General features: G+C 51.6%; 2 protein-coding genes across 9 annotated transcripts in view; one reads left to right on the forward strand and one right to left on the reverse strand.

Moving 5' to 3' along the window:
* Positions 1-8,497: 8,497 nt before the first annotated feature.
* On the reverse strand, positions 8,498-19,668 carry NENF (neudesin neurotrophic factor). 2 transcript variants are annotated; one of them, XM_023248089.2, is made up of 4 exons: positions 19,419-19,668; positions 11,060-11,120; positions 10,220-10,332; positions 8,498-9,067 (listed from the first exon to the last, which is right to left on the reverse strand). In XM_023248089.2, the coding sequence occupies exons 1-4, from the start codon at positions 19,599-19,601 to the stop codon at positions 8,891-8,893; spliced, it is 534 nt and encodes a 177-aa protein (XP_023103857.1). In that variant the 5' UTR covers positions 19,602-19,668; the 3' UTR covers positions 8,498-8,890. The 2 variants fall into 2 exon arrangements, with proteins under 2 accessions (XP_023103857.1, XP_023103858.1); XM_023248090.2 differs by having other exon boundaries at positions 10,229-10,332; positions 19,419-19,657.
* The window catches only part of PACC1 (proton activated chloride channel 1), a 45,967-nt gene continuing 33,692 nt past the window's right edge, over positions 14,417-26,691 (forward strand). The window contains exon 1 of one of the 7 annotated variants that reach the window (XM_023248087.2): positions 14,417-14,519. Coding sequence is in view for 2 of the 7 variants with exons in the window: in XM_045048839.1 (XP_044904774.1) it covers positions 25,940-25,975 (36 nt within the window). In the remaining 5 variants the exon portion in view is untranslated. Of the gene's footprint in view, positions 14,520-25,788; positions 25,976-26,122; positions 26,225-26,275; positions 26,430-26,691 lie in introns of those variants that run through there. The other 6 variants (XM_045048839.1, XM_003999307.6, XM_045048834.1 and 3 more) reach the window with 6 other exon arrangements.

Below are 26,691 nucleotides of genomic sequence, written 5' to 3' on the forward strand. Positions count from 1 at the left end.
TCTCACCACTGGTTAGCGGCTGACGTGGCGCGTGGGGCGAGCGTCCAAGCCTCCTGATCCTGGATCCAGTGTTCTTTCCAACACGTCACTCTGAACGTGCACACAGCATTCCCTCTGAGGCCAGGCTCAACAAAGCGAACGTATGGTCGCTGCCCTGGGACCCTTTAATCAGCCCACATGGAAGAGACTTGCACCCGAGAGCAAAGAGCAGAGCTGACCCCTGGAGAACCCATACCAGAACGCAGGAGTTCGGCAGTACAGCTTCCGGGTCCTTTGAGAAGCCTCTGGCTGCTCCCGTTAGCGTTTCATTATGGAAATATTGGGAACCAAAAATAGAAGTTCTTGAGGGGAGCTTAATCCTCTGGGCTTTACACAACAGCTGCTGGAGCGTTCCATGAATCAACCACCAGGAGGCACTCTTGTCCCATGCACGGGGGTCACGGGTGGGCCTTTTAAAAGCTTCCATGAAGATCCCGACATCCCTCGGCACCTTCGTGGCCTAGGCTTCATGCCCCTCTCAAGACCCTGTGGCTGGGGTCCTCCCGGATCACCAGCTCCTGGTGCCGGGGAAACCTTTCGGCAACTCAGCTTACCACCGCTCTCCTCCTTGGAGCCTTGAGAGCGGGGATAGCTTTTGCATTTATTTTCCTGCACTTATTTTCCTGGCTTTTCTCCCCATGCCACCACTCCCCACCCCACCCCCGAGACCTGGACTGCTGCTGGACACGTAGGAGGCATGAAATACGCACACGGTTCTTTGGTGAATGGATATGTGAAATCTGCGGAAATTAATACGTTGGGGAAAGGAGACTGCCTGAGCTTTGGCGGCATGGTGGGGACCAGAGGGAGGGTTATAGCTGCCGGTTAAGGGGAGGGTCGTGGCTACATGGGAAAGAGGGGGAGGGAGGGCTCAGGCAGGAGGGTAACAGATGTGTTTCTGGGGTCCGGCTCCTGGGAGGCTGCTCAATGCTGAGGTCAAACCCTTACCTCAGGGCCCTGGGCAGCAGGGGCAGCAACATGCAGAGACGAGCCCAAGCGGCCCCCAGCCGTGGCTCAGCTGCCCTCCATGTGGTTATCGCTGGTCCCATGGCCTCACCTGTCCCTGAGGTAGCCTGTGGCTGCCACCATCGGGCTATGACCTCCCACAGGTGGGCCTGGATCACACCGCCTCCCTCTGGGTGATGCCATGGGGCTCAGCACCCTGACCGGGTATCGCACATCCTTAGCGCAAAGGAGTCTCACTCAAGAGAACCTCAGAGTGTCTGCCACCAGACCAGCCTGCTGCCTCCCAGTTCCACCTGCCCTGGGATGGGCCTCCCCTAGCCGAGCCAATGCCCAGGTGGAAGGAGACAGGGTGAGAAGAACACAGGATGGAAGGAAGACCTGGGTTGGAATCCCAGGAATCTAGGACCTAGTCAGCAGCAGAGGTGTGGTTTCCCCGGCAAGTTACTTATTCTTGCTGAGACCCGGTCTGTCATCTGCAGGATGTTCGTACCTCCTCGCAGGGGATCAAATGAAGTAGCAGATACCTAGTGGTGACACACGGCCCATGCCTCGCTAGGGAGGTGCCGCGTTTGTGATGTTATCGACACAGCAGGAGACGCAGGCAAGAGGTCCGCAGCAACACTAAGGAGCGGGGTGAGCAGGCAGAGGAGGCAGGAAGCAGGGGCAGCCGGGAGGGGTGAGTACGGGGCTGCGCTTGCCCGAGTGGAGGTGACCACGGCCAGGAGGATGCGGCAGAGTCAGTATCATGGAGAGGGGAGTCAAAGTCCGGCTCGCGAACAGGGAAGAGACAGCTGCAGCAGGATTGGCCAGGCCGGCCCCAAATAGGGCCATGCCCACCAAGCATCCCTGGACACCTTGGGCTTCCCCTCCAGACGCCTCGGGGTCTCACTCCAGGTCCTGCTTCTGACCTTCCCCTCTCAGCTGCTGGTTTTCCCCTCTCGGGCCTTCTACTAGAACCCGGCTTCCCGAGGACAGTCTGCAGCTCACTATGGCATCACCCTCTGGCAGTGCTTTTCTGGTCTCTTCTCCTGCCACCCTCAGCAGCTCCTGCCCCTGACTCCCACACCCCAGGGGCCTCCAGAAGCTCAGCCCGTGGAGCCCCAAGCCCTGTGCGTGTCCTAGAGCGGAGCTGGTGCAGACAAGAGCAGGGGCTCAGGCGGGGCTGAGACTGAGCAGTGGGGGGAGGGCTGGCCAGAACAAGGCTGTGGGCCGGGCTGGAGGGTGGGGGAGGGCCCAGAGCCAGGGGGCTGAGGACTTGGGGAGAGACCCAGACAGTCCAGGGGAGGCCTGGGACAAGCTTGGCACAACGGACACACCTGATACGAGGCCTCCGGCAGCAAGACTGAGTCTCGTGCCGGAGGCCTCATCTGGTTGGGGCAGGGCAGCCAGTGGAGGTACTCACTGACCCCCTGCGGTGGGGACGGAGGCGGCAAGGCAGGGACTGAGAGCGGTGCATGGTATGGGCAGATGGGCGACTCCTCTAGCTCATTTTTTCCCTTTGGGCTTCAGAGCAGGTGATCCCCAGGAAGCCCAGAGAGGAGGAGAGGCAGCTCAGATGGGCCCGTGGCCCGGCTCGGGGCAGAATAGCTGCCAACCAGAACGGGCTTTCTTTTCCTCCCGGTCTCAAGGCTTTCCAAGACTGTCCGTGCTGGTTACCATCTGCTGTGGTGGTTGCCAGGGGAACCACTTACTATTTTTGTACGTTGCCCACATGACCAGGCTTTGGAAAGGCTCAGGCATGGTCAGTCCAGGACTAATCCTGGAGGCGATGCCCAGTGGGCTCCAACTGGAGACCTCGGTCAGAGGGTGGGAGTTGCTGTGGGACCCCAGGATGGGGCCCAGAATTCCAACTACATCCCTGAGTGTAGGGGGAGGGCAGCCACCAAGGAGAGGGGTACCCCATGTGCAGGAGAACCAAGCCATTGACTCGTCAAACACCAAAAGTGCTGGCCATTCATTGTGCTAGTCGGTGGAGAGATAGCTGAGAATGGGACAAATCCTCTCGGCCTGGTGGACAGACAGACAAATTAAAATGGTTATAGAGCAGCAGACTGCTGTCTTGGCAGGAAGGACCCAGGAAAGCCTCCTTGATGAGGGAATATCTAAGCCAAGAGAAGGTTTTGTAGGCGATACGGGCAAGAGGGAATTGACAGAGTAGGCAGTTCGTTGGAAGGGCATTCCAAGCAGAGGGAACAGCGTGTACAAGGGCGCAGGGGACATTGTGAGTAAGACATCTTCTGGAACTGAAGTCACCTGAGCTCTAGAGTGCGAGGGAGGGCCCCCACCCATCAGGTAGGGTGAAAGTGAGGCAGGGACCTCACCCATCAGGTAGGGTGAGGGGTGAGGCAAGCTGCACCTCAGTGGGTGTGCCCAGGTGCACCTGGTATCATCAGGCTTCTGGAAGCACGACTGCAGTCCAGGCAGTACTCTGGGAAGAGGTGGGCAGGTTTCCCCACCGCCCATGAGACTGGGAGAATCTCCAGGGCATCTGAGAAACTGAAGAGTCTGAACTGCGGGAGGGAGATTCCATCAGGGGAGCTGGGTTACTGCTCGAAGTTCTGGGCTGAGCAGCAAGTGTCCAGAGAGCCTCCTGAAGCTCGTCACCCTGACTTCTTCCGACCCGGACCGTTGCCAAGGCCCCGGATGCATGACTGAAGGTTTCTTCTCGTGTCGGTCCATGAACCTGCTGGGAAGTCCAAGAAGCCATCGGTCCTTGTGCTGGGGGGGGGGGGGGGGGGGAGGGGGGATGGAATGGAAGGAGAAGAAACCAAGAAACCTGAGCACCCACCAGGTATGATGAATCTGCCCAGCGCATCACAACTGGACACATCCAGGGCTAGCCCCAGCCTTGTGAAATGGGCATTTTGGTTCTCATTTTAAAGGTTAGGAAACAGAGGCTCTGAGAAGCTAAATAACTTGCCCAGGATTATAGAGGTGGTAAGCAATGAAAGCAGGAGTCACACCCAAGTCAGTCTGACCCTAAAACCTGTCTCTTTCCACAAGACAAATGCAATGCGATGCATACCTGCCATGTGCCAGGCACTAAGCTAAACACTGGAAACCCAAAGACAAGACGCGGTCTCTTTCGTAAGAATTGGGTGAGATCATGTGCAAAGGACCTGTGTCAGATTGTATTTTCCCAAATTGGCCTGGTGCCCCTTGACTCTGGGGGCGGACTTTGTGGCGGAGGCCAGCCCCGGGGGCCACGAGAAGTCATGCGTGGAGAGGAATGGAGCTCCCTGCCAACAGAGGGCTCCACCCGCTGGAAATGTGAGCGAGCCAGCCTTCATCGTTGGACACACATTCCCACTGCGCCCTCTCAGAGTTACTGACCCACAGGATCTCTGAGCACAAAGAATAGCCGTTTCACACCAGTAAGTTCTGGGGGTAATTATTTACACAGCTATAGTCACGGAACGAGACTCCGTAAAGTGCTTTCATGTGTAAGATGTTACTAGTAAACCTGAGATTGACATAAGGCAATAGTGTCGGTGTCTGAGCTCTTACCCTGGGTTCTACCCCTCCTGGGTGGGGGCTTGTGTGCAGGGGCACACATTTGGGAAATGATCCATGGGATCAGGGTCAGGGGACCGGGGCAGGGGGAGTGGCACAGGGAAGGAAGCTCGGCCAGCTCTGGGGAGTGTTGTTGAACTGATTGACCACTGTGTGCAGCTGGGGCTCAGCACCACCTGAGAGCCTCTCAGGAGCCCAAGGACAGATGAGCTGTGGCGTGTGGGAGGGGCCTGCTGACTCCAGCCCCTATTGGTGGAGGTTTTTCAGAGGGGGATGCTCTCACCCCTGGCGCTTGCCAGATGGAATGCCCTAGAATGGCTTAGACAGCTCGCTTGGCAAAGGAGCCCAGGGAGGATGCCGAACCTGGCGCTGAGAGTTTACACCACGTGTGCTGGGCTGACAGGCTGCGAACTGGAGCGCAAAAGGTGAGCCACACGTCCCGGTATTCAGTAGTCCACCGGTCGGTACTTCCTTTCACATGATGTCCTGGACGGAGGCCTGCAGGGCCCACCTCTGCCTGGTCAGTTTCCCCACCGCCGGGAGACAGCCTGCCTCACCTCTCTGGAAGGGCCTGTGCAGTTTCAGGCCTGTGTGAACCAGGCCTTTGTGTCCTCAAAGCCACCATCCTTCAGCACCAGGCCCTGTAGGTGATCCCAATCATAGAGATCCCTAGGGAGAGGCCAGGGTCAGGGCGTTTACTGCCCCGGGGAGACCGGGCTCTGGGCATGGATTTCCAGCTTCAGCCCCTTGCAGAAGCATCTCAGGAACTGACAGTGCCCCAGCAGGCCATGCTTTTTGGAGACTGAGGCTTTGGGAAGCAGCCTTTTGAAGGAAGCCAGTGCAGAGGGTGAAGTTGCTTTATTCAGACCCTTAGCTTTTTTGCTCCTAGAAACTAATGATGTGGTGAGGAGACCCCTGAGCAGGTGTGTAAAGAAGGCCTTCTGTCCAGGGTCAGACTGGGACCTGGGGGGAGAAGTGCTCTGCATGACCTCGCCTCTAGGACCTGGGTTGCTGGTCAGCTCCAGTGCTCACGCTCTGGAACATTCAATACTTAGTGGTCTTATTTTCCAAATGGAGAACAGGGCTCCTTGCTTCGGGGCTTTGTTTCCTGCCTTTAAGCCACTTCTTCCCTGTTATGCAAAGGAGCTGGCTTGTGCCACTTTCCAGGGAGGAAGGTCCCAAGCAGCTGCAGACCCCGGAGCACAGACAAGGAGGGAAGGGTTCCGGGAGGACCCAGCAGGAGGAGATCCGTTTCCCCCAAGAGAGGCTGTGAAGGGGCTGCGCCTGGGGGCAGGAAAGGAACTTGGATTTAGGAAAGGAATTCACCAATTATGTCACTATCAACAATGCTCTGATGCAGGGCACCTACCGTAGACCAGGCATCGAGCTTCCCCTCTGAGAGGCTGAACTTGAACTTGTATGGGGACTGGCTGAGAACCCAACCCCTTTCCACTCTCCCGTTGCCTTTCCTTCAGCTTTCTCTTCTCCTGGGTCAAGAATCATAGCCCCTTTCTTCCTTCTTTATCCCAAGTCAGCTGGGAGAAGGTCTGGCCTCAGCGGCTAAGTACAGTTTGGTCCCTCAGGTTTCCTCCTCAGGACTGAGGAGCTTCCTGGGATCTGGGGCTTTCCATGCAAACTGCAAAGTCCAGGAAGGTTGGCCACCTCAAGGCTCTCCTGTATGGGGGAGACGGATGCAATTATAGCCACGTAGGTGAGTGCTAAGCTCTAGGGGACCCCAGAGGAAGTGTGTCTAGACCGAGTCTTGTAAGGACATAAGCCTTGAAAGCAAAGAAAACAGGGGTGCCTGGGTGGCTCAGTTGGTTAAGCATCCGACTCTTAGTTTCGGCTCAGGTCATGATTTCAAGGTTTGTGAGTTCACGCCCTGCATTGGGCTCTGTGCTGACAGTGTGGAGCCTGCTTGGGATTCTCTACCTGCCCCTCCCTCTCTGCACCTCCCCTGCTCGCTCTCTCTCTCTCTCTCTCTCTGTCTCTCTCTCTCAAAAATAAATAAAAACTTAAAAAAAATAAAAAATAAATAAAGCAAAGAAAACATGACAAACCAATGTGGCAGTAGGGGTAAACAGGACAGCAGATGTGATGATGCTGATCCCCAGGCCAGCCTGTGTTTCCATCCCCTGAGCTGCACCCACCCTGCGTGGAGCCTCTGGGGGCTGCCCAGGTTTCTGTGTGCTCTGTCCTGGAATCTCTAAATGAAAGCCACTCTGATTCAGAGAAGACCCTTGCTGGGGGTGAAGGGCCGTGAACTGGGCAGAACTGCCCCAGCATAGAGGAGCCTGGGGCCCTAAGGGAAAACTGCTCTTTAATGGGGGCTGGGAGAAGGTAGGGGAGTGGGGGTCCTGGAAGGTTCCCAGCAAACTGAATTTGGAGCCCTTGTCCACCCTGCAGACAAGGCTGTAAGGAATGGAATCCCACCCCTGATGATGTGGGAAGTAGGTGACACGTAAGGAAAAGAAGTCATCTCTCAGGTGTTTCCAAGGACCTGTAACCATTTGTCTGCATTCATACATCATTTGTTTGGAGTCCACATGTCCCCATACAGACTACCTTGGCCACATGAAGGACTTTCTCAACTCCAGGCCAAAGAGTCCTGTCTGATAAGTTCCAGGCCTGTTATTCTTGGGTGGGTGGCCACCAAGCTCCCAGCTTCTGAGTGGGAGACCCAGGAGTTCACCAGGAATATCTTGAGTCTGGACACACAAAAGAAGAAAGCAAAGGTCTAACCTGGTCCTCAGAAAGGCTGTGGCTGGGTTCTCCACAGCCTTGAGGCTCAGTCACCTCAAGGTGACACGTGAGGCAAAAGGTAATGTTTCTCAAAGTACATCTGGGCCCATGTGTACCACAGTCTTCTGGGGAGGCTCATTAAAAATTCAGTGCCCACCTTTTGGGATGAGCACTGGGTGTTATATGGAAACCAATTTGACAATAAATTTCATATTAAAAAAAAAACTTAAAATAAATTAATTAAAAAAAAAATTCAGTGCCCAGGTGGCTCCTGGGTGGCTCAGTCAGTTAAGTATCTGACTTCTGCTCAGGTCATGATCTCATGGTTCATGAGTTTGAGCCCCATGTCAGGCTCTGTGCTGACAGCTCAGAGCCTGGAGCCTGCTTCCAATTCTGTCTCTCTCTCTCTGCCCTCGCCCACTTGTGCTCTCTCTTTCAAAAATAAACAAACATAAAAAAAAAAAATTCAGCACCCAGGCCATGTTCTAGAAATACAGAATCATGAACCCTGGTGGTGGGACCCAGAATCAGCATTTTGAACAGTCACCTTAGGAGATTCTTGGGCTTAGTGTAAAAATTCTCTCTTGGGCGTAGTTGCTATTTATTTTACATCAAAGAAATTAATCTCTAATGTAAGATTTCCAGGATGAATCTAACACAGGGTTTCTCAGCCTTGGCACATTTGACCTTTTGGACCAGATCATTCTTTTTCCGGGGAGCAAGGGCTTTCCCGTGCGCTGTAGGATGTTTAACATCTCTGGACGCTAGATACAGGTAGAATCCTACAGTTGTGACAACCAAAACTATAAAGATATCTTCCGACATTGCCAATGTCCCTTAAAGGGAAAAGTCCCCCCCGCCCCCAAAACGGATGACATCCTTAGGAGATTGGCCCTGGGTCCAGCATGTTGTATGCTTCCCCGTGCTTGGGACGCCCTCCAGGCCAGGCTCTGGCCACAAGGCCCTCCGCCCTCCTCACCGCCTTCCAGCTGCAGATGGGGCTGAGGCCCCATGGTCCCACGTGAGACTCACACGGTCACTCTCTCCTGGTCGTGGTGCAAAGCCAGACCTTTAACGTCTCCCTTTACCATTCCTACCGCTCCTGCCAGTCTTCCCCGTTCGTGCCATTGTGAGGCAGGGGACACAGATGGCAGGACCGTGAAAGGACGGCACAGGCTGCCGCTTCCAGTGGTGCAGGTGAGGCGTCAAGGAGAGGGCGTGTGGGGAAGAAGGCTGCTCGCGTGAAAACACGAAGTTTATTTTTCTGCTTATTCTAAAGCACACGTGGTCATGCTAGGAGACGTGGCAAGCACAGGAAAATATACAGATAGAGAAGAAATAAGTCACCCGTGATTCCACTGCCCAGACAGCCAACAGGGACGCCGAGAGGGCGCCCCCTTCGGCCGTTCTTCCCACCCTGGCTGGTGTGCGGGCAGGATGGCACGTGGGCAGAACACTTGACCGGGAACAATAACAAGCATCCGGCGTTCCGGGTTCAACGTCGGCTTTATTCAGGTCCGGGGACCAGAGGCTCAGGCGGCCTATTGTGCAGGAGATTTGGCACCTGAAGGGCTCTCCGTGCCCCGCCCCCACCCCGCCCCATCAAGAGGGCGCTCCCGCAGGTGGAGCGTCAAAACTCGTCTTTTATGTCAAAATGGGGCTGGTCTTCGGGCTTGAAGTCCAGGTTGGGGCTGCCGTCCTCGTTGAGGATCCTCCGGGCCGTGTAGCCGACGATGGGGTATTTGGCTTTGTACACCGTGGTGAAGACGTCGTCCAGGGACTTCAGCTCCTCGGCAGTGAGGCCGGTCTTGGGGGAAAAGGCCCAAAGCGACACGAAAGGCAGGGGCGAGGGGAGGGGGAGGAGGCGAGATGAGTGAGTTGTGCCTCAAACTGGACTCTCACCACCCAGCCCTACTCCTCCCACACCCTTGATGCCAGAGGAAAAGTATCTCAACTCGCCAACTGACTTTTTAAGACACAATCCTGTGCAGGCGGGAGTGGTGCGGGAGTCATGGCTTCATCATGTCCTGCCATTTGACTAACGTGGGAATTAAAGACGTCAGTGAGGGGCACCTCGTTGGCTCAGTCGGTTAAGCGTCTGACTCTTGGTTTTGGCTCAGGTCACCATCTCACGGTTTGTGAGTTTGAGCCCTGCGTTGGGCTCTGTGCTGACAGCGTGGAGCCTGCGTGGGATTCTCTCTCTCCCCTCCCCCCACCCCTCTCTGCCCCTTCCACACACCCCCCCCCCCCACTGGTGCTGTCTCTGTCTCTCTCAAAAATAAATAAAGTACAAAAAGAGAAAAAAAGAAAAAAAACCTCCAGCGAACACCCAGCCTCAGGCAGGATGGGGTATGCTCTGTACCCACCTCCTTTCCACTGCTCTCTACACACTCTTCCCATTATAGATTCATACACCCTCCCCCCTCCTTGATTCCTGAGTGTAATCAATCTTGAACGTTTGACTTTAATGAGTTTGACTCATCTGAGCACAACTGGGGCGAATGCCAGTCCCTCCGGTGGGATTACTGAGACCCTGAAATGGCTTTTGCCGATGCTATTTTCTCCTCCACAGAAATACGAACACAGGGGACACTCTGCTTCTCACCCTGTTCATGCCCTGAGCGGCCTGGCGAGTGGGTGTCAGAGACCACAGCAAATCTGGAAGAGACCGGGGGTGGCGGGTGCAGACCGCAAGGGGGAGGGGGCTGCCAAGGCACTGTGACGATCACAGAGTCGATCACAAGTTCACAAGAGTCCGGACTTGACTCTGTAGGCAATGGGGAGTCCTGGAAGGTTTCTGAGTAGGAGTGGCATAGGAAGATACTTACTTCAAGGGAACAGTTGGCTACACTGAGAGTGGACTGGAATATCAACGGGCTAAGTAGGAAGCTTGGCTATTTCCCAAGGGTAAAAAAGGCCATGGCCAAGGGGATGGGACATTTTGACAAAGGCTCATAACCTGGCTCACAGTGTCATGGGTGAGGTCTGCAGGATCGAGGGACATCTTGGCCACCCCTCTGGTGGAGTCCTTCCCGGTCAAGGCATTGTAGGGGGCTCCTCGTCCATAAAACTCTGTAGTGGGGAAAAGGGGAGAGGATGTGATTGTGGACGTGCACGCAAAACAGCCAGGAGACTGTCGGGGCTTCTGAGACCCAATCCAACGCTAAACCTGGCTCCAGGCCGAAGGAGAGGGGAAGCAGTGAAGACGAGAAGCCCCCCTGCCGTCAGTTTGGATTCCACTGATTCAGAATATGGAATAAGTCACACACGCCGGGCTGAGGGGTGGTTTTTTAAAAAATACGGAATGGAAATAATCCCTTAAAAATACTTAAAATGCAAACAAGAAAAATGTCCAGCCTTCTTAAATGTCGGTGGAAGCCAAGTCTGCTTCCGTTCAACAGCTTTTGTTTGGTAAACAATGAGCCACAACAAAACTACCTCCCTGATACCATCTGTGGTTAACCACTAGAGAAACCATGAAATGGCATTAAAATGTTGGATCGTGTTCTATGATCCCAATGCCTTGCAAAGCAACACTTTGCCTATTGCTGCTTCAACCACGGTAAGTTGCCAAGTTTGAATTTGATTGCACAGGCAGCAGGGAGCCACAGAAGGTCTTTGAGCAGGAGTGTGACATTATTAGAAAAACACTGTGGCAATACAACACTGGCAAAGATTGTTAATTCAGTCTGAGGGAAAGGGACCTGGCCAGCTTTCCTTCCCTTCTTTTGCACACCCAGCGCCCACTCTGACTGCCAAGCTCCCCAGAAGTAAGGATTCATAAAGCCGAGCCACTTACCCTTTCCAGAAGTGACATCAAACACCACTCCTTTCACTGCCATGTAGATGGGCTGATCTTCCTAGAAAGCAGGAGAGAAGCTGTGAGGAGGAGCCCAAGAGCCCAGCTCCTCCAGCCCAAGTGAGTGACATCACTCCGGGCTGTGCAGACAGCCGTGGGTGGAGGTACAAAGCAGCCTCTCCTGAGCCGGTCCTCGGCGAGTTCGGCGCCATCAGGAGCTTGCCCGCCCCTGCCCGATGTCACATCCCCTCACAGACTTTGGGAAGGTGACACAAAGTATCATGACAAGCCTATGGCAACACTTTTCTGTAAACAAACACAGGCAAACCAGGGACTGAAGCAGCTCTGCACGGATAAAAATCCAAAGGATGTTAAATGATGAATTATTTACATCAGCCCAAATTTCCTTTCATCTTTGGCAATGGAATCAGTCTGAATGATCCATTTTACATTTTGCCTCTCACAGGTAATGCGGTTTCGTACAAACGTTCCCATGTATTGAAATCCCCCAAACGGCTGTCACTCTAACAGCTCTATCTTATGGTAGTGCTACTGCATTCCTGTTTGTTCAGCTGTTCTGTTTTGGGTATTTGGGTTCTTTCCAATTCCTTAAAACTATAAATGGCGGGATTATGAGTATCTTTCTACAAGCTACTTTATAATTTGGTGAGTTATTTCCTTGAGGCGTGCAATACATGGTCCAGGAATAATCCTGGACCAAAGCATACGAACAGTGTAATCAGTTTTATTAAAAATTTAACCAGCATGTCCTTCAAAAAGCCCACTGACAGTGCTAGAAATATATAAGCAATGCTGTCTCCCGGACAGTACTAACAATGAGTCTTATACTTTATTTTTTGCTATATTCGTGGGTACAAAATGTTACCTTTTGAATTCTTACCCCTCCGCCCCCGACCAAGGAGAATAATTCAAAAACAGATGGCATGAATTTTCTAACTTCCATCAAGGTGGACTCGGGCTGGGGCAGTTGACATAGCTCTTGGACATGCAGGGCCGGGTCTTAGCCCTATTGCGGGTACAGGGACACCAACCCGTCGGCCCACAGGCTGGGGTGAAGGGATGCGTTGCAGCTGGGTGTATGGGAATCTCTGGATCTCCAAGAACACACTGCTTGGTCTTCTGTAGGGCTGGGTCTTAAGGTTCTTGCCCTTGTTGAGCTTAAGGTCAAGTGTTTTCATGACTACATTCAACAGAGAGAGGAGGAGAGAAGTTAAGCAACTTGGCCAAGCAAACATATCTCACTGTCACATAACTTCACGGGCCTCCGTTTCTCTAACTGTTATATACAGGTAACACCCACTGACCTTGCAGGAATGCTGTACGTGAGCACATGGTAGGTCCAGCATAGGAGCTCAGTAAACGGTTGGTTATTAGAGTCCCTATTAGCTCCCACAGATGCTCCCTAGAACTTCTGTTGACTTAGTGGATACTTGTCCCACCTCAACTAATAAGAATTATTTTGTATGTTTTTAAAAGTTTATCTTTAAGTAATCCCTACCCTCAATGTGGGGCTCAAACTCACAGCCCCGAGACCAAGAGTAGCACGCTCTACCAGCTGAGCCAGCCAGGCGCCCTGGTAAGGGTTATTTTAAATGCCATGGTGTAGCCAGCCAGCAGCCTGCATTCTTCTTTACAGCCTTTCTTTCACTGTGATTATTTGTTTCTTGATATCAATGGCTTATCAACTGGGGTTATGTTTTATTCGAACTTAAAAAATATATATACAACAGTTATAATTTTACCCATAGCATGTTGTCATATTTTCCATTCTGTTGCTTTTCCTTTGCTATTTTGTTACTTTTTTGTGTGCAAAGAGTCATAGAAACATGACATTCACATACATAAAATATAAAAATATGCATCTCATCACTAACACCCTCAATTTCTTCAACAGATAAATTTTTTAAAAGTTTATAGTTTATTTATTTATTGGGGTCCCTGGGTAGCTCAGTTGGTTAAGTGTCTGACTTGGGCTCAAGCCATGATCTCACAGTTTGTGAGTTCGAGCCCCGCGTCAGACTCTGTGCTGAGAGCTCATAGCCTGGAGCCTGCTTTGGAGTCTGGTCCCTCTCTCTCTGCCCCATCCCCACTCATGCTCATTCACGCACGCTCTCTCTCTCTCAAACATAAACATTAAAAAAATTAAAAAAAAAATAAGTTTATTTATTTTGAGAGGGACAGAAAGAGAGAATCCCAAGCAGGCTCCGCACTATCAGCACAGAGCCTGACACAGAGCTCAAACTCACGAACCATGAGATCATGACCTGAGCCCAAATCAAGAGTCGGACACTTAACCGGCTGAGCCACCCAGACGCCCCTCTTCAATAGTTAAATATTTATCCCCTCACAACACTATACATTAAGGTGTAAGTGCTAAGAGGAGGTCTCAGCAAAGGGGTAGAAAGGAACGGTGAACGTTTCTGAGGCTTTCCTGTTACACAGACATTTCATGGAGAGGAACGCCCTTGTCAGTTAATTGTCAAGTGTGCTGGGGGTGGGGGGGTGTTCCTATCCCGTGGAACTGATGTCCCCTGACAGCAGGCATGGTTTTCAGGCCCCGGAGGTGGCAGCTGAGAGGACAGAGGGTGAATGGAAGCCTCGGGAGCATAAACGCAGGCTCTGGAATAGACATGTCCTCAGAGACACCAAAGACACACACACTTATCGCCAGCTTCACACCGTGGTCCCCCACCCTCAAGTCCGCCTGGAAGGACATGCATCATTCTTATCCGCACAGCAGGCCTGAAATAACAGCAGGTCTGCCTTTTTCTGCGACCAAAGGAGGGGTCACCACGGTGGGGTGTTCCTAGCACAAGTTTTCAAGTCAAACAGGCCTGGGTTTGAGCCACCACTTATACGCTGTGCTGTCTTGGGCAAATTACTTAACTTGTCTGGGCCTCAGTCTTCTCCTCTATAATAGGAAGATACTAAAAGTGTCCACTTGCTGGGCTGTTGTGATGATTAACCAAGACAAGAGATAGGAAGCACTTAGCAGTTTAGGGAAATAAATGTTAGTTTCCCTTATCCTTCCCTAGATTTTGAAAGTTATAAGATCTGAGAGGAATCAGATACTCAAGTGCAAGAAGATTCTATCTTCCTAAAGGAAAGATAGGGGGAAAAAATGTAATTCCCAAGTCACAGATAAGGATCCTGGAAGAAATGTAAGTTAAAACTGGAAGGGGCCTTGAAGATGATCTAACACCGTCATTTGACAGATGCAGCTATCCAGGCTGGGGAATTCTGAGACCTGCCCAGAGTCACAAAGAAATTAGAGCAGTTTCTGGAACCTGGAGCCTTGGAACCCAAATCATTCCACTCTCTCGCTTGTCCCCCCAGAGGGCACACAGCAGGAAGACCACGTACTACTACTCGCCTGGGACCAGGAGAGGGTGAGAGTGGCCTCGGAAATTCAACCATCCACAAGACTCAGAACCAACAGGTAAGACACGGGATAGGTCAGAGGTACTCAGTGGAAGGGAATCAGGGTAACCGAATCAGGGTAACTCCCTCTGCATAACTGAGACCCGGCCTTTTTCCTCCGGGCCTTGGGCTTGCTTTACCATCTGGCCTTCCTCCCTGCCTACAGTCAGGCAGGGCCAGTAGAGCGCCATGAGAGTTACCAGGGAAGCAGATGCATAAGCAGCAGGGCAGAGGAGGGAGGGCCTTTTCCATAGCAGGGAGGGAGAGGCCTGGAGCCTGGGCTCAGGCAGGCAGGAAGGCAGGCCCAGCAGTCAGCCAGCCGCCCCTGAGCCTTCAACCCTCAGACCCTGCACCAGGGCCCGGGGACAGGGTAGAAGTTCCTCTCTGGTGACTCTTCTCCTTGGAAAAGAGGGAAAACTGCTGCGGATGTTTGCTTCTGCAGAAATAACAGGGCCCTCCAAGGGTCGAAGGCCATGTTTTTCTGACTGAAATTGACATTAGTAAGTATTAGTGGGTCATGGAGTTAATTTAGTGATTTACAAACAGATTTTTTTTAATTAAGTTTAAAAAAGAAAAGTTTAAAATAGAACAGAAAATAGAAAACATTGAAGTGAATCACACATAGTAATAAGCCTTGTTTCATGGAATTTCTGTTGTGTGGGTGTATACCGAGGTAGAATGCAAAATTGTATTCCTTAACATGGGCCAAATATCTATAAGACATCACTCTATTGTATAATTAGAGAGGGTGGTTTTACCTCTTTATTTACCTACCTCTATCCCATAGCCTTCACTGTCTGTATATTCTTTTTTATGTTTATTTATTTTTGAAAAAGAGAGAGAGAGAGAGAGACAGAGCATGAAGGGGGCAGGGGCAGAGGGAGGGAGACACAGAATTCGAAGCAGGCTCCAGGCTCGGAGCTGTCAGCACAGAGCCCGACGTGGGGGCTCGAACTCACGAACCGGGAGATCATGACCTGAACCGAAATCAAGGGTGGGACGCTTAACAGACAGACCCACCTAGGCGCCCCTAAACTGCATTTCTGGTCATACTTGTACTCTGATATCTTCTTCTTAGAACCAATATAGCCTCGGAGCGGCCACTGCCTGGAGCAGCGAAGAGGGAGGCTTTTGGTAGTTCGTTTTCCTTGTACGAGCCAGGGTGGGCAGAGCCTGATTCGTCACTCTAACTCTCTAGCTGTGTAAACCTGGGCAAGTTACTTTGTCTCCATGCTTCCTTCCTCATCTGAAAAATGAGATCACAACAGCACCTACCTCATGGGGTTGTGGTCATCCTTATATGAGTTAATGCTTTAAAGCTTAGGATAGTGCCTGATAGAGTTAGCTCTACGTAAGAATAAAATACATAATATCTGGTCCCAGGCCCAGAAGTCAGGTGGGTGTGGGGGCAGGCAGGGTGACCCGCTCTGCACTTGGTCCTACAAAGCAATTAAGGCAGAAAACATATCTTCTGAGGATGGCATTCCCTCTGGACTAAAGAGAACCCTCAGAGTCACCTCATCTTCCCTATGGAGGTCCGAGGCAGCACCCCATAATCAACTATATTAACATTTCCACAGTGAAGCATGAACATGAATATTCACACTAAATAGGATACATAAGGACTATAAATAGATTCGTGTCAGTTCCAGCAAGGCTCTATCACCAAAGGAGTTCAGATTGGGTTGGGTTTTGCTGTTAAATGACTTGTATAAAAACAAAAACAAAAACACAACCTTCTGGGGCACCTGGCTGGCTCAGTCGGTAGAGCATGCAACTCTTTATCTCAGGGTTCTAAGTTCAAGCCCCACGCTGAGTGTAGAAGTTACTTAAAAATAAAATCTTTAAATTTTTTAAGTTTATTTTGAGAGAAAGAGCGAGCTAGTAGGGGAGGGGCAGAGAGAGGGAAACAGAGGATCTGAAGTGGGCTCTGTGCTGATGGCAGTGAGCTAGATGTGGGGCTCAAACCCACAAACTGTGAGATCATGACCTGGGCCAAAGTCAGATGCTTAACCAACTGAGTCACCCAGGCGCTCCCTGTAAAAACAGTCTTTTTTTTTTTTTAATATTTATTTATTTTTGAGAGGGGGAAGGGGGACAGAGAGAGAGAGACATAGAATCCGAAGCAGGCTCCAGGCTCTGAGCTGTCAGCACAGAGCCCAACATGGGGCTCGAACTCACCAACCATGAGGTCATGACCTGAGCTGAAGTCAGATGATTAACCGACTGAACCACCCAGGTGCCCCCCTCCCAAAATAAAATCTTAAAAAAAAAAAAACCTTCTAGTTTTCATAGTTTATTTGATTTTTGAATTGCAAAAGAGGATTATGAGACCTGTTTTACTGCCTCTTGCTTATATCTTTAATAACAAGCTAATAGCAGCTAAGATTTATTAAGGCTTACTATGCTAATATTACTGCAGGCCTATCCAGTGCACTTTGCATATCACTGTCTCATTTAATCCTCAAACCTGTATAGAGTAGGAACTCTTGTTATAGCCATTATGATGGTCAATTTTATGTGACAACTTTGATCAACTACAGTATCTAGGTGTTGCTATTAAGATATTCTGTAAATGTGATTAACATTTACAATCAGTTGACTTTGTTACATAAAGGAGACTATCCTGAATAATCTAGATGGGCCTACCTGTATTAGTTGAAGGGCCTCAAGAACAGAATTGAGGTTTCCCTGATGAAGAAGAAATTCTACTGGTGGGCTGGGACATCAGCTACTGCCCAGGGGTTTCAGGCCTGCTTTGTGGATTTCAGACTTGCCTAGCCAGCAACCATGATAACATAAACCAATTCCTACAATAAACCAAATATATTATCTGCTACTGGTTCTGTTTCTGGTGGACTTCTGACTGAGAAAAGCATCTTATAGATGGAAAAAAAAAAAAAAAAGAGAAACTCCATGAGCTTTAGTAATTTGCCCAAAGTCACACAGTAGAACAGGGACTCATAGCCAGGTACGATTCAAAGGTATAAGGCTTGAACTAGGATACTGTAAAATGTATTATACAAACAATGACACTTCTGAGAGTGAAGTGGGGGGTCGGGGGGGGGGGGAGGGTGCTATTAGTAATTATCCCCAGACAACAGGCATAAACCAGAACCATCTAGGGCAGATCAGAGCACAGCAAGGCTCTACTCAGCTGCACTCAACAGCCCCTCTCCTCCCTCTCTTCCTCTCTCTGCTTACAGACCCCAAAACAACTCTCTCCTTTAACCGTTTTCCATCCCGAGCTTCCCTCTCTCCTTCCTCTAGTTATCAATCAATAATGTCAGCATAAAACACCAAGGGTCTTTTCTCCATCCTCATCCTGCAGCCCCTGGAGCTATTGTTTCAAGTACCCTCAACCGTGAACTCTCTCCTCTTGGGTTCTGTGCTGGGGGTCCCCAAGCTTGCCGCCATGTTTCAAGATTCACTAGAAGGACTCAGAACTCAGCACACAAGTTGTACTCAGAGCTCAGATTTATTAAAGCCATATAGAAGGATACACAGCCAGATCATAAGAGAAAAGGACAGAGGTAGAGTCTAGAGGAATCCATGTGCAGACTTCCTTATGTTCTCCCTTCCCCATGAAGGGTAACACACACCGCACTCTTCCTCCCGCAATACAACACAGCAATACGCTTGTGATGTTTCTGCCTGGGGAAACCCATTAGACACTTAGAGCCCAGGGTTTTTACTGGCAGCTAGCCATGTAGGCCCTCTCTGCCTAGTGTGTTCCACATAAATACACTGTATAAAAAGCCCAGATTGAGCCACCCTTAACCGTTAGGGAAGTGTGGAACACCCTGAAATTCCAGACACCAGCCAAGAGCCACTCTTGCCAGCAGGCCTTTCTAAGGAGACCAGGCCTGTTCACTTTTTTTTCTGCACGGGTTCCTGGATCCTGTATCATCCGGTTCCCTGGCGCCCTGAAAGATGCGTCCCTTAGCATCTAGTCACATCCCTCTGTGTTCTCTTCCACTCAGGCTTGAAACCAACATCTCTTTACAGTGATATTCAAACTAGCATCACCTCCTGAGGGCCAGGTTTCTGACTCCCTTGCGAACCTAGTCCAAGGCTAGCTAACAGAGTTAGGGAGCCCAGGCTGGAGGGTTTTAACAAGAGAACACTGGGTCCCTTCCTTGTTCTATCACTAACTAGTGGCACGCCTCGGTTTCCTCACGCGTAAAAGCAGGAGGTCGGTTCCCATCAACGCTGACATGTTATGGCACAGTGATCTCCCCACCAAACTGTTCCCCTCACTGCCAGATTGGCCCCGCTGTGGCCCTTCTGTGCAGTATTATTCTCACTCTCCGCAGGCATTACACTGGGCCCCAGCAGCCCAAACAGACGGGTGACTGTGAAGAGTTTCCTGGACATCTCCAGACTACTAACTGAAGTGGGTGTGTTGGGGTGGGGGCGGTCTTTGTCTCTAACCTCCGATCTCCCGCTCGGTCCTCTCCCCCAGCTTCTGCTCAGCCCCAAGGGCACAGGCACTACAAGCGGGTTTGAGGAGTCGGGGCAGGAAAACAGTGTAGGGAAGCCTGGCTCATCCCTGGGCCAGCCCCTGTTCCCACCTAACCCAGCAAGCATGTTTTACTTCCCTTCCTCCCTCGCCACTCGCCCCGAAGAATCGGCCTAAGTGTCTGCCCCCAGCTGACGCTAACACAAAAATCCCAAAAGTTCCGAGGTTCATGGACGGACCACGGGCCGCAACACGTCCCAACCGGGCCGTGGGCCGGCAGGGAGGGGGCAGCGCGGGGCGGGGTGTGCGGGCTCGACGCAGGGGCTAAGCGGGGCGCCCCGACGGGGGAGGGCTCCCCGTGTCGCTGCGCGGCCGTCGGCCCGGGGCCAGGAAGCTCGCAGGCCTCGCGCCCGGCTCGGGGGCCCGCGCCTCCCCCGAGGCCTCCCGTCCGCTCACCTCCTCCCCGCCGTAGCGGGCCAGCTCCTCCTCCGTGAAGAGCCGCACCGGGGGCCCCCGCTCGGCGGGGCGCGGCGCCTGCCCGGCCCGGGCTGCGGGCAGCCCCGGGGCCAGCGCCAGGAGCAGGGCCAGCGCTGCCAACGGCCGCAGCCGCAGCCGCCGCCCGGGCGCGGGGCCCGCCATGGTGCGCGCGCGGAGCTGGGCTGGGGCGGCCTGGGCGGCCTGGGCGGCCCGGACCCGCGCGCTCCCGCGCCTCGGCCCCAGAACCCCGCCCCGCCCCGCGCGCGCCCGCCCTGCCCCGCCCCGCGCCCTCGGGACCGCGCCGCTGGAGGCGGGGAGCCCCGGGTGTAAACCGAGGCTCCTGACTCCTCAGCCCGGCCTGCAGGCTGAGCTACAGTAGTAGTTCCTTGAGTGGGTACGTGGATGACACAGCCCCAAATTCCGGCACCTAGAAAGGTGTATGTATAAACCGGGACCCCAACTCTATGAATTCCCTTTTACTTCTGGGATGCCCGCCTGGATCAGTCGGTGGGGCCTGTGACTCTTGATCTCAGGCTTGTGTGTGGACTGTGGGGGTGGAGATTACTTAAAAATAAATATCTTTGAAAAGAATCCCTTTTACTTCTGGCTAATTTCTTTTCCTTCCCAGTTGTGTTTAAATTTCGAGTCCGCAAGGGGGTTTTTGCAAAGGGAGGGTGGGGCATGGCACAGATCCGCCCTGAAATAACAATAGCTAACATTTGTGCAAAGATTCCTTCATTAATTTATTCATCAAATCCTTACTGAGGGCCTCCACGTACCAGTTCACTGGGAAAACACTGCTGAACAGGAGAGATCCACAACGCACGTGGAACTTACATTCTGTAGGCAAAAGAGACAAGAATAAAATACATACATTGTATATTAGATGGTGAATACTAGGGAGGAAAGTAAAGCAGGGCAAAGGGATGGGGAGCATTGGGGGATGCAATTGTATTGTATTTATATATTTTTAAGTTTATTTATTTTGAGAGAGCACAAGCAGGGAGGAAGGGCAGAGAGAGAAAGAGAGAGAGAGAGAGAGAGGGAGAGAGAAAGAATTGTAAGCAGGTGCCACACTGTCAGTGCAGAGCCTGATGCGGGGCTTGAACTCAGGGACCACGAGATCGGTGACCTGAGCCAAAGTCGGATGCTTAACTGACTGTGCCACCCAGGTTGCCCTGGGGACTACAATTTTAAATAGGCTGACCAGGGAAGGCCCCACTGAGAAGGTGGTATTTGCATAAACATCTATAGGAAGTGAGGGAGGTAGCTAAGGGGGGAGGGCCTTCCCTGCAGAGGGAAAGGCAGGTGCATAAATGTTGAGGAAGGAGAGTGCCCTGCTTATTGGAGAAACAGTGGGATGGAAGAGGTGAAGGAGATAAGGTCTGGGAGGTCAAAGAGTAAAGGGGATGGAGGTGGGGGGCAGGTTTTGTGGGGCCTTACAGCTTATTTGTTTACTTTGAGAGAGACAGAGAGACAGAGCTCGAGTGGAGGAGGGGCACAGAGAGAGAGGGAGACACAGAATCAGAAGCAGGCTCCAGTCTCTGAGCTGTCAGCACAGAGCCTGACGCGGGGCTCAAACCCACAAACTGCGAGATCATGACCTGAGGCGAGGTCGGAATGCTTAACCGACTGAGCCACCCAAGCACCCCCAGCTTATTTTTAAAGGATGTTGGCTTCCACGCTGAGTGAATGGAGCACAGGGATGAGTTAGGATGTTAGTGGAATGACTGCTGTTGTGTTGAGAACAGGAAGCCACCGCAGTAATCCGGTGACCGGGCCAGAGGTGACAGTGGCTTGCGCCACAGTCCTGGCGGGGGAGGTGGTGAGAAGTGAGTGGGTCGCAGATGTGGTTTGAAGGTGAGGCTGACAGGATTTGCTGACATATGAGAGGAGACAAGGGGTCTGAGAGACAGAACAGAGTCAAGGATGACCCCGCGGGTTCTGGCCTTGGTAACTGGAAGGATGCAGCTGCCACTTTCAGGGATAAGGAGAGATGGTGAGAAGAGCGGGTGCAGGGAGAGAAGCTCAAGATCAGGCTTGTTCAGTCTGAGGACACACAGACATCTAAGTAGAAGTAGCAAATTGACAGTCGGCCATGAGTCTGGATTTTAAGAAAGTGCTCCAGGCTAAAGATATAAATCATGGAATCACTGGCATATATATAGGTTGTATTTAAAGCCACAGAAGGGGCGCCTGGGTGGTTCGGTCAGTTATACGTCAGACTCTTGATTTCGGCTCAGGTCATGATCTCACGGTTCATGAGACGGAGGCCAATGTCGGGCTCTGCACTGACATGGTAGAGCCTGCCTGGGATTCTCTCTCTCTCTTCCTGTCTCTCTTGCTGCCCCTTCCCTGCTTGCGCTCTCCTTCTCTCTCTCTCTCTCTCTCTCTCTCTCTCTCTCTCTCTCTCTCTCTCTCTCCCTAAAATAAATGAGCTTAAAAAAAAAAAAATAAAGCCACAGAATGGGTTGGATCATCAAGGACATGCAGGTGGATAGGAAGGTGGAGAGGACCAAGGACTGAGTTTTTGGGCCCCACCAACATTTTGTGGGTGGGAGAACTGGCAAAGGAAACCAAAGAAGGGCTTAGCGTGCCAAGTGCTGACTCAGCACTTTTACTAGTGTTTGCTCATTTAATCCTCACTCTATGAAGTAAGAACTGTCACCCATTTTACAGACGATGAAACTGAAGTGCAGAGACCTTAAATACCTTGCCCAAGGTCACAGATGGGTGGCTGAGCCAAGATTCAAACCCAGGCCCCCTCCCAGAGTCTTCCCCTGACCATCAGGCTGCACCTTCCCCCAGGGACGGCACCAAGTTTTCATACATTTACTTATTCAACAGGAGCTTCTAGTATAGAGCGACCTGAACAGGATCCATCACAAACCCTCTGAATCTCAATTTACGCATGTAATATACCAGCCTGCTTCCTTGATAGAATAGTGTTGAAACTAAAAATGAGAATGGATGTGAAAGTCTGTGTAAGTTGCGGCACTCAGTATCTGTTACACTGTCACAGGATCTCCAGGTTAGAAGAGGCCCTTTTAAGCCCTTGAATAGAGTATCATCCCCTTCCTGGTGCATCATGTTCCTTAATAACATCTCTGGCATAGAGTGTGCTGCTTCTCTGCTTGGGCCCTTTCTCTCTCTACAGTTCTATTTGTTAGCGACTTCTTTGAGCCACAAGATACTCCATGTAACTTCTACTGATCCAATCCAGCTTCCCCTCCCTGAGACCGCTGCGTATAATTGTATGATTTCATAGCATGCTCATATGCCCTTGGAGTTTTCCAGATATTCCTCTGATTGCCTTTCCCTACCTGAACCCAGATTCTTCTTTCCCAAACGAATCAGTCACCTTCAAGGAGAATACAAATTATTCTAAATGAAACAGAATGACTGTAATAAGAAAGCTGGTTACACAGGGGATGGAAGAGGCTGGGAAGAAACCCTGAGGTGATCTGAAGATTAGAAACAGCAGGAGATTAACAACAACCTACCCTTAGAAGGGAAGAGGTGGTGGTATTAGAGTCTGGGGGCCTGGGTCACCTGGCTGAAGCTAGAAACACAAGAAGCCTTTGCATCAGGGGCTGGAACCATGGAAGGGAAGCTGCCAGGAGCAGCGAACAAGGGAAAGAAAAACTCTGGCTTCTCCCTTGCCCTGACCCTCTCCAATCTCCCAGAGGTACCTCCTCTTGACTAAATCCACTGGAAACCCAGCCAAGAGGCAGTCTCTGCCTTATGTGAAATTTTTTTCACCTGCTGCTTACAGGCAAATGATTAAAGCCACCTTGGTTGGCAGCTGCGTCACTGTGATCTCCGTCTCTGCCGCAACAGGGCATCCTCCCTGTGTGTCTATCTTCACACCGTCTTCCATTTTTTTGCAAGGACACAAGTCATAATAGATGAGGCATCACCTTACTTCGTATGACCTCATCTTAACTAATACATCTGCAACAACCTATTTCCAGATGAGGTCCCATTCTGAGGTACCAGGGGTTAGGACTGCGACGTATCTTTTTGAAGGACACTGTTCAACTCAAACAGAAATCCTTAGGATATAGATGGTAATTCAGAGCATGAGACTGGAGAGGCGCCCACTTCTCTAGCTCCCTAAGGAGTGAGTTGAAGGGAGATCAGAGACCTAGCTTGGGAATGCCATCCTGGAGAGTTGAGGGGATGAGAAGAAATAAGCAAAGGAGGCTGAGAAGGAGCAGCGAGTGAAGTGGGAGGCAGAGTGGGAACAGGTGGGGTGCTGGAAGCCAGGGGAGGAAAGTAGATAGGGAGGAGAGGGTCAGCTAAGGCTGAGGATGAAGCTGACAAAACAAATGAATAAACAAACAAATGGCAGAACCAGACCTGTATATACAGAGAACAAACTGATGGCTGCTAGAGGAGATGGACAAAATGGGGAAAGGTGAATGGGAGATACAGTTCCAGAATGAATAAGTCACAGGAATAAGGTACAGCAAAGGGAATATAGTCAATGACACTGTAATAGCATTGTATGGTGACAGAAGGTAGCTACATTTGTGGTGAGCATGGCATGACCTATAAACTTCTTGAATCACTATGGTGAACAGCTAAAAACTAATGTAACACTGTGTTACAACTATACAAAAACAAACAAACAAAACCTCACCGGAAAAAAAAAATAAGAGGAAAAAAGAGGAGGATGAAGAAATGGTCATCTTATTTGACACCTCTGAGGTCAATTGTGACCTTGACAAGCATATTTCAGTGGAGTGGAGACGATGAAAGTCTGATCCGTGTGTGCTCATGAGAGAATGGGAGGAGAGGACTTGGGGACTACTAGTCTGGAAAATTCTGTCTATGTGTTCATGGCTTCTCCATTCTAGCGGAAGGAGCCAGAAGGGCAAGGATCTTGGAGTACCCCATTTTTTCTGTATTCCAGTGCCCAGCACTGTATTTGTTAAACTGTGTTAAATATTATATTAGCATCTCCTTCAAATGTGGGAATCTGTAATTTCCCGGTTTGGTCATAGCAACAAAGAGTAGAGAGGAATGATAGGGCTGGACTAGATTTGTCTGGTTCCTTCCAGCTCTAAAATTCTATGATGGTATGACTTGTTCTATCAGCCACCCTTGCATTAATACAGTTAGGAATTTAACAAGTTGTTTGTAGTTATTTGCATTTGCAAGCAACTGTTAAATGAAATAGCTGGAATAAGTGTTCCATTCATAAATTGAACATTGTTGAGTACCTACCATGTGTAAGGTACTACATATATCGTCCCATTTGAAGATGCAAGACCAGGGAACCCAGGATAGGGGAGGGTGGTCAGAAGAGGTGAGAGGGCCTCCTCCCACTACTAACACTCTGGAGGTCCAGGGTACTTTGATGTGGTTGGCGCTACTGTGGTTGACACTGAAGAGGGAAGAGGCGTTGAGTGGCCTGCGTGCAGGCGGTTGCAGATCTGCAGCTGCCCGGGACACAGAGCAGCATTCACGGCGGCATAAGCAACCTCTATTTGCCTCACCACCAATCAGCCCAGGGCGGCCACACAGAATAGCAGTTCAGGCAGTAGGAGGAGGGGAAGTTGTGGTCCTCAGATCCACCCTGCTACAGGGCAAACGCCGTTTTCTCCACCACACTCAGGACAAGGAGGCTTCTGCTGTGGTGAACGGCACCTTTGGGTTTTGCTACATGATCTATTTAGGCTCTTATCAAGGAGCTGTTAGCAGGGCAGGGTTTAGGCGTTGCATTCTAAGGCAAAGAGAAGAGGTTTGTATTACAAGACCTGTCGGAGAGGGGCAGAGCCAGGACAAGAACCGAGAGGTCTCGACTCCCAAGTGTCTACCCTAGGAATAATGGAAAGCACTTGGATTCTGTAGTCTGATCCTGGATCAAATAATCTTCACTTCATTACTCCCGTCCCCAAATCCTGTCCGAAACAAGGTACCTGTTTCTTCATCCGTAAAACAGGAAGAAAAATGTCCTGCTTACAGGGTTCCTTGCAGGATCATGGCATTATATGAGTGAAATTGCTTTGTAACATACAAAGTGCTCTGCAGACATTTATTAATGGTTATAAACCACCAGACTGCCCCTTGGAGTTATAGATTAGGCTCCCTCACTCGTTGGACTTAATTACCCCTCATTCCATTTTCTACTCCTTTTCTCCGTCCCTCCTCCTCCCACAAACAGAGGAAGTGAGACAGGAAGCGAGCACGTGCGTCTAACGCCTGGTCTGGGTAACTAACGCGCAGGCTTCTCAGCTCCAAGGTTGTTGAGAGGGGGCCTCCCCCCCCTCCCAGAACTACATTTCCCAGCAACCTTTCGGGGTCTCCAGAGGCGGGCGGGGGGGGGGGAGGCGCATGCGCCAAGTTCCGCCCCGCCTGGTCTCGGGGCCGCACCTCCGAACCGGTTTCGCCTGGCAGAGTCGGCTGCTTCAGGCGCCGTGGACGCGGTGCTCGCCCCGCGGCTTCTCCCGCGCTGTGGCGGTGTCAGGTGTGGCTTAGCTCGGGTCAGTGCCATGATCCGGCAGGAGCTCTCCACATCCTACCAGGAGGTACAAAGCAGTGGGGGCGGAAGTAAAGTTTCCCGCGGGGCGCAGGAGCGGGGTCCCGCGGTCTGGGCGGCGGAGTGGGGGGGGCGTCCGGGCAGGTCGAGTGAGCTTTCCGAGGAGTGCGGCGGGGGAGGGGTCCCCCGCGTGCGGAGGAGCCTCGGAGCAGGAAGGAAGCGGGGCGCAGAGCCTCCTCCGGATGCTGCCGGCGCGGGATGGAGCCGGGGCCCCCGAGCCGTGAGCCGTAACCAGCAGGTGAATGATTGAAACGGCGTCCGACCCAGGCAGCAGCGCGCCGGCCGCACTTGACCTCGGCTGTTCTTTGCAAGTGGAGGCACGGCGCCCTCCTCCCGGCTGGAACAGATGCGCCGGGAGCATTAGCCCCTCTGCAAGCCCAGGGCTTCGTGGTACATGACAGGGATAATTACAGCTTGTTCGGCGGCCGCCTAACTTTGAAAAGGTGCTTTCGCCTATCTAGCTGTTGCTCGCCGCGCTCCGTTTTCCTTTCGCTCTCACCTCCTCCCACTACTTTAACTATCACTTTTCCAGCTCTTTGTCTCTTTCTTGTTTGTCCGAGCTACAGGCGGTTTCAGCTTTTCCTCAGGCTTCCTGAGTCCTCCTGACTTACTGGAACTAGTAAACTGCTCTCCTCCTCCTCCTCCTCCTCTTAGGTCTTACACTCTGGTCATCTCTGGTGATCATCCCCCCTTCCCCCACCCCGC

Source organism: Felis catus, chromosome F1, assembly GCF_018350175.1.
Source record: "Felis catus isolate Fca126 chromosome F1, F.catus_Fca126_mat1.0, whole genome shotgun sequence".
Classification (NCBI taxonomy): Eukaryota; Metazoa; Chordata; class Mammalia; order Carnivora; family Felidae; genus Felis; species Felis catus.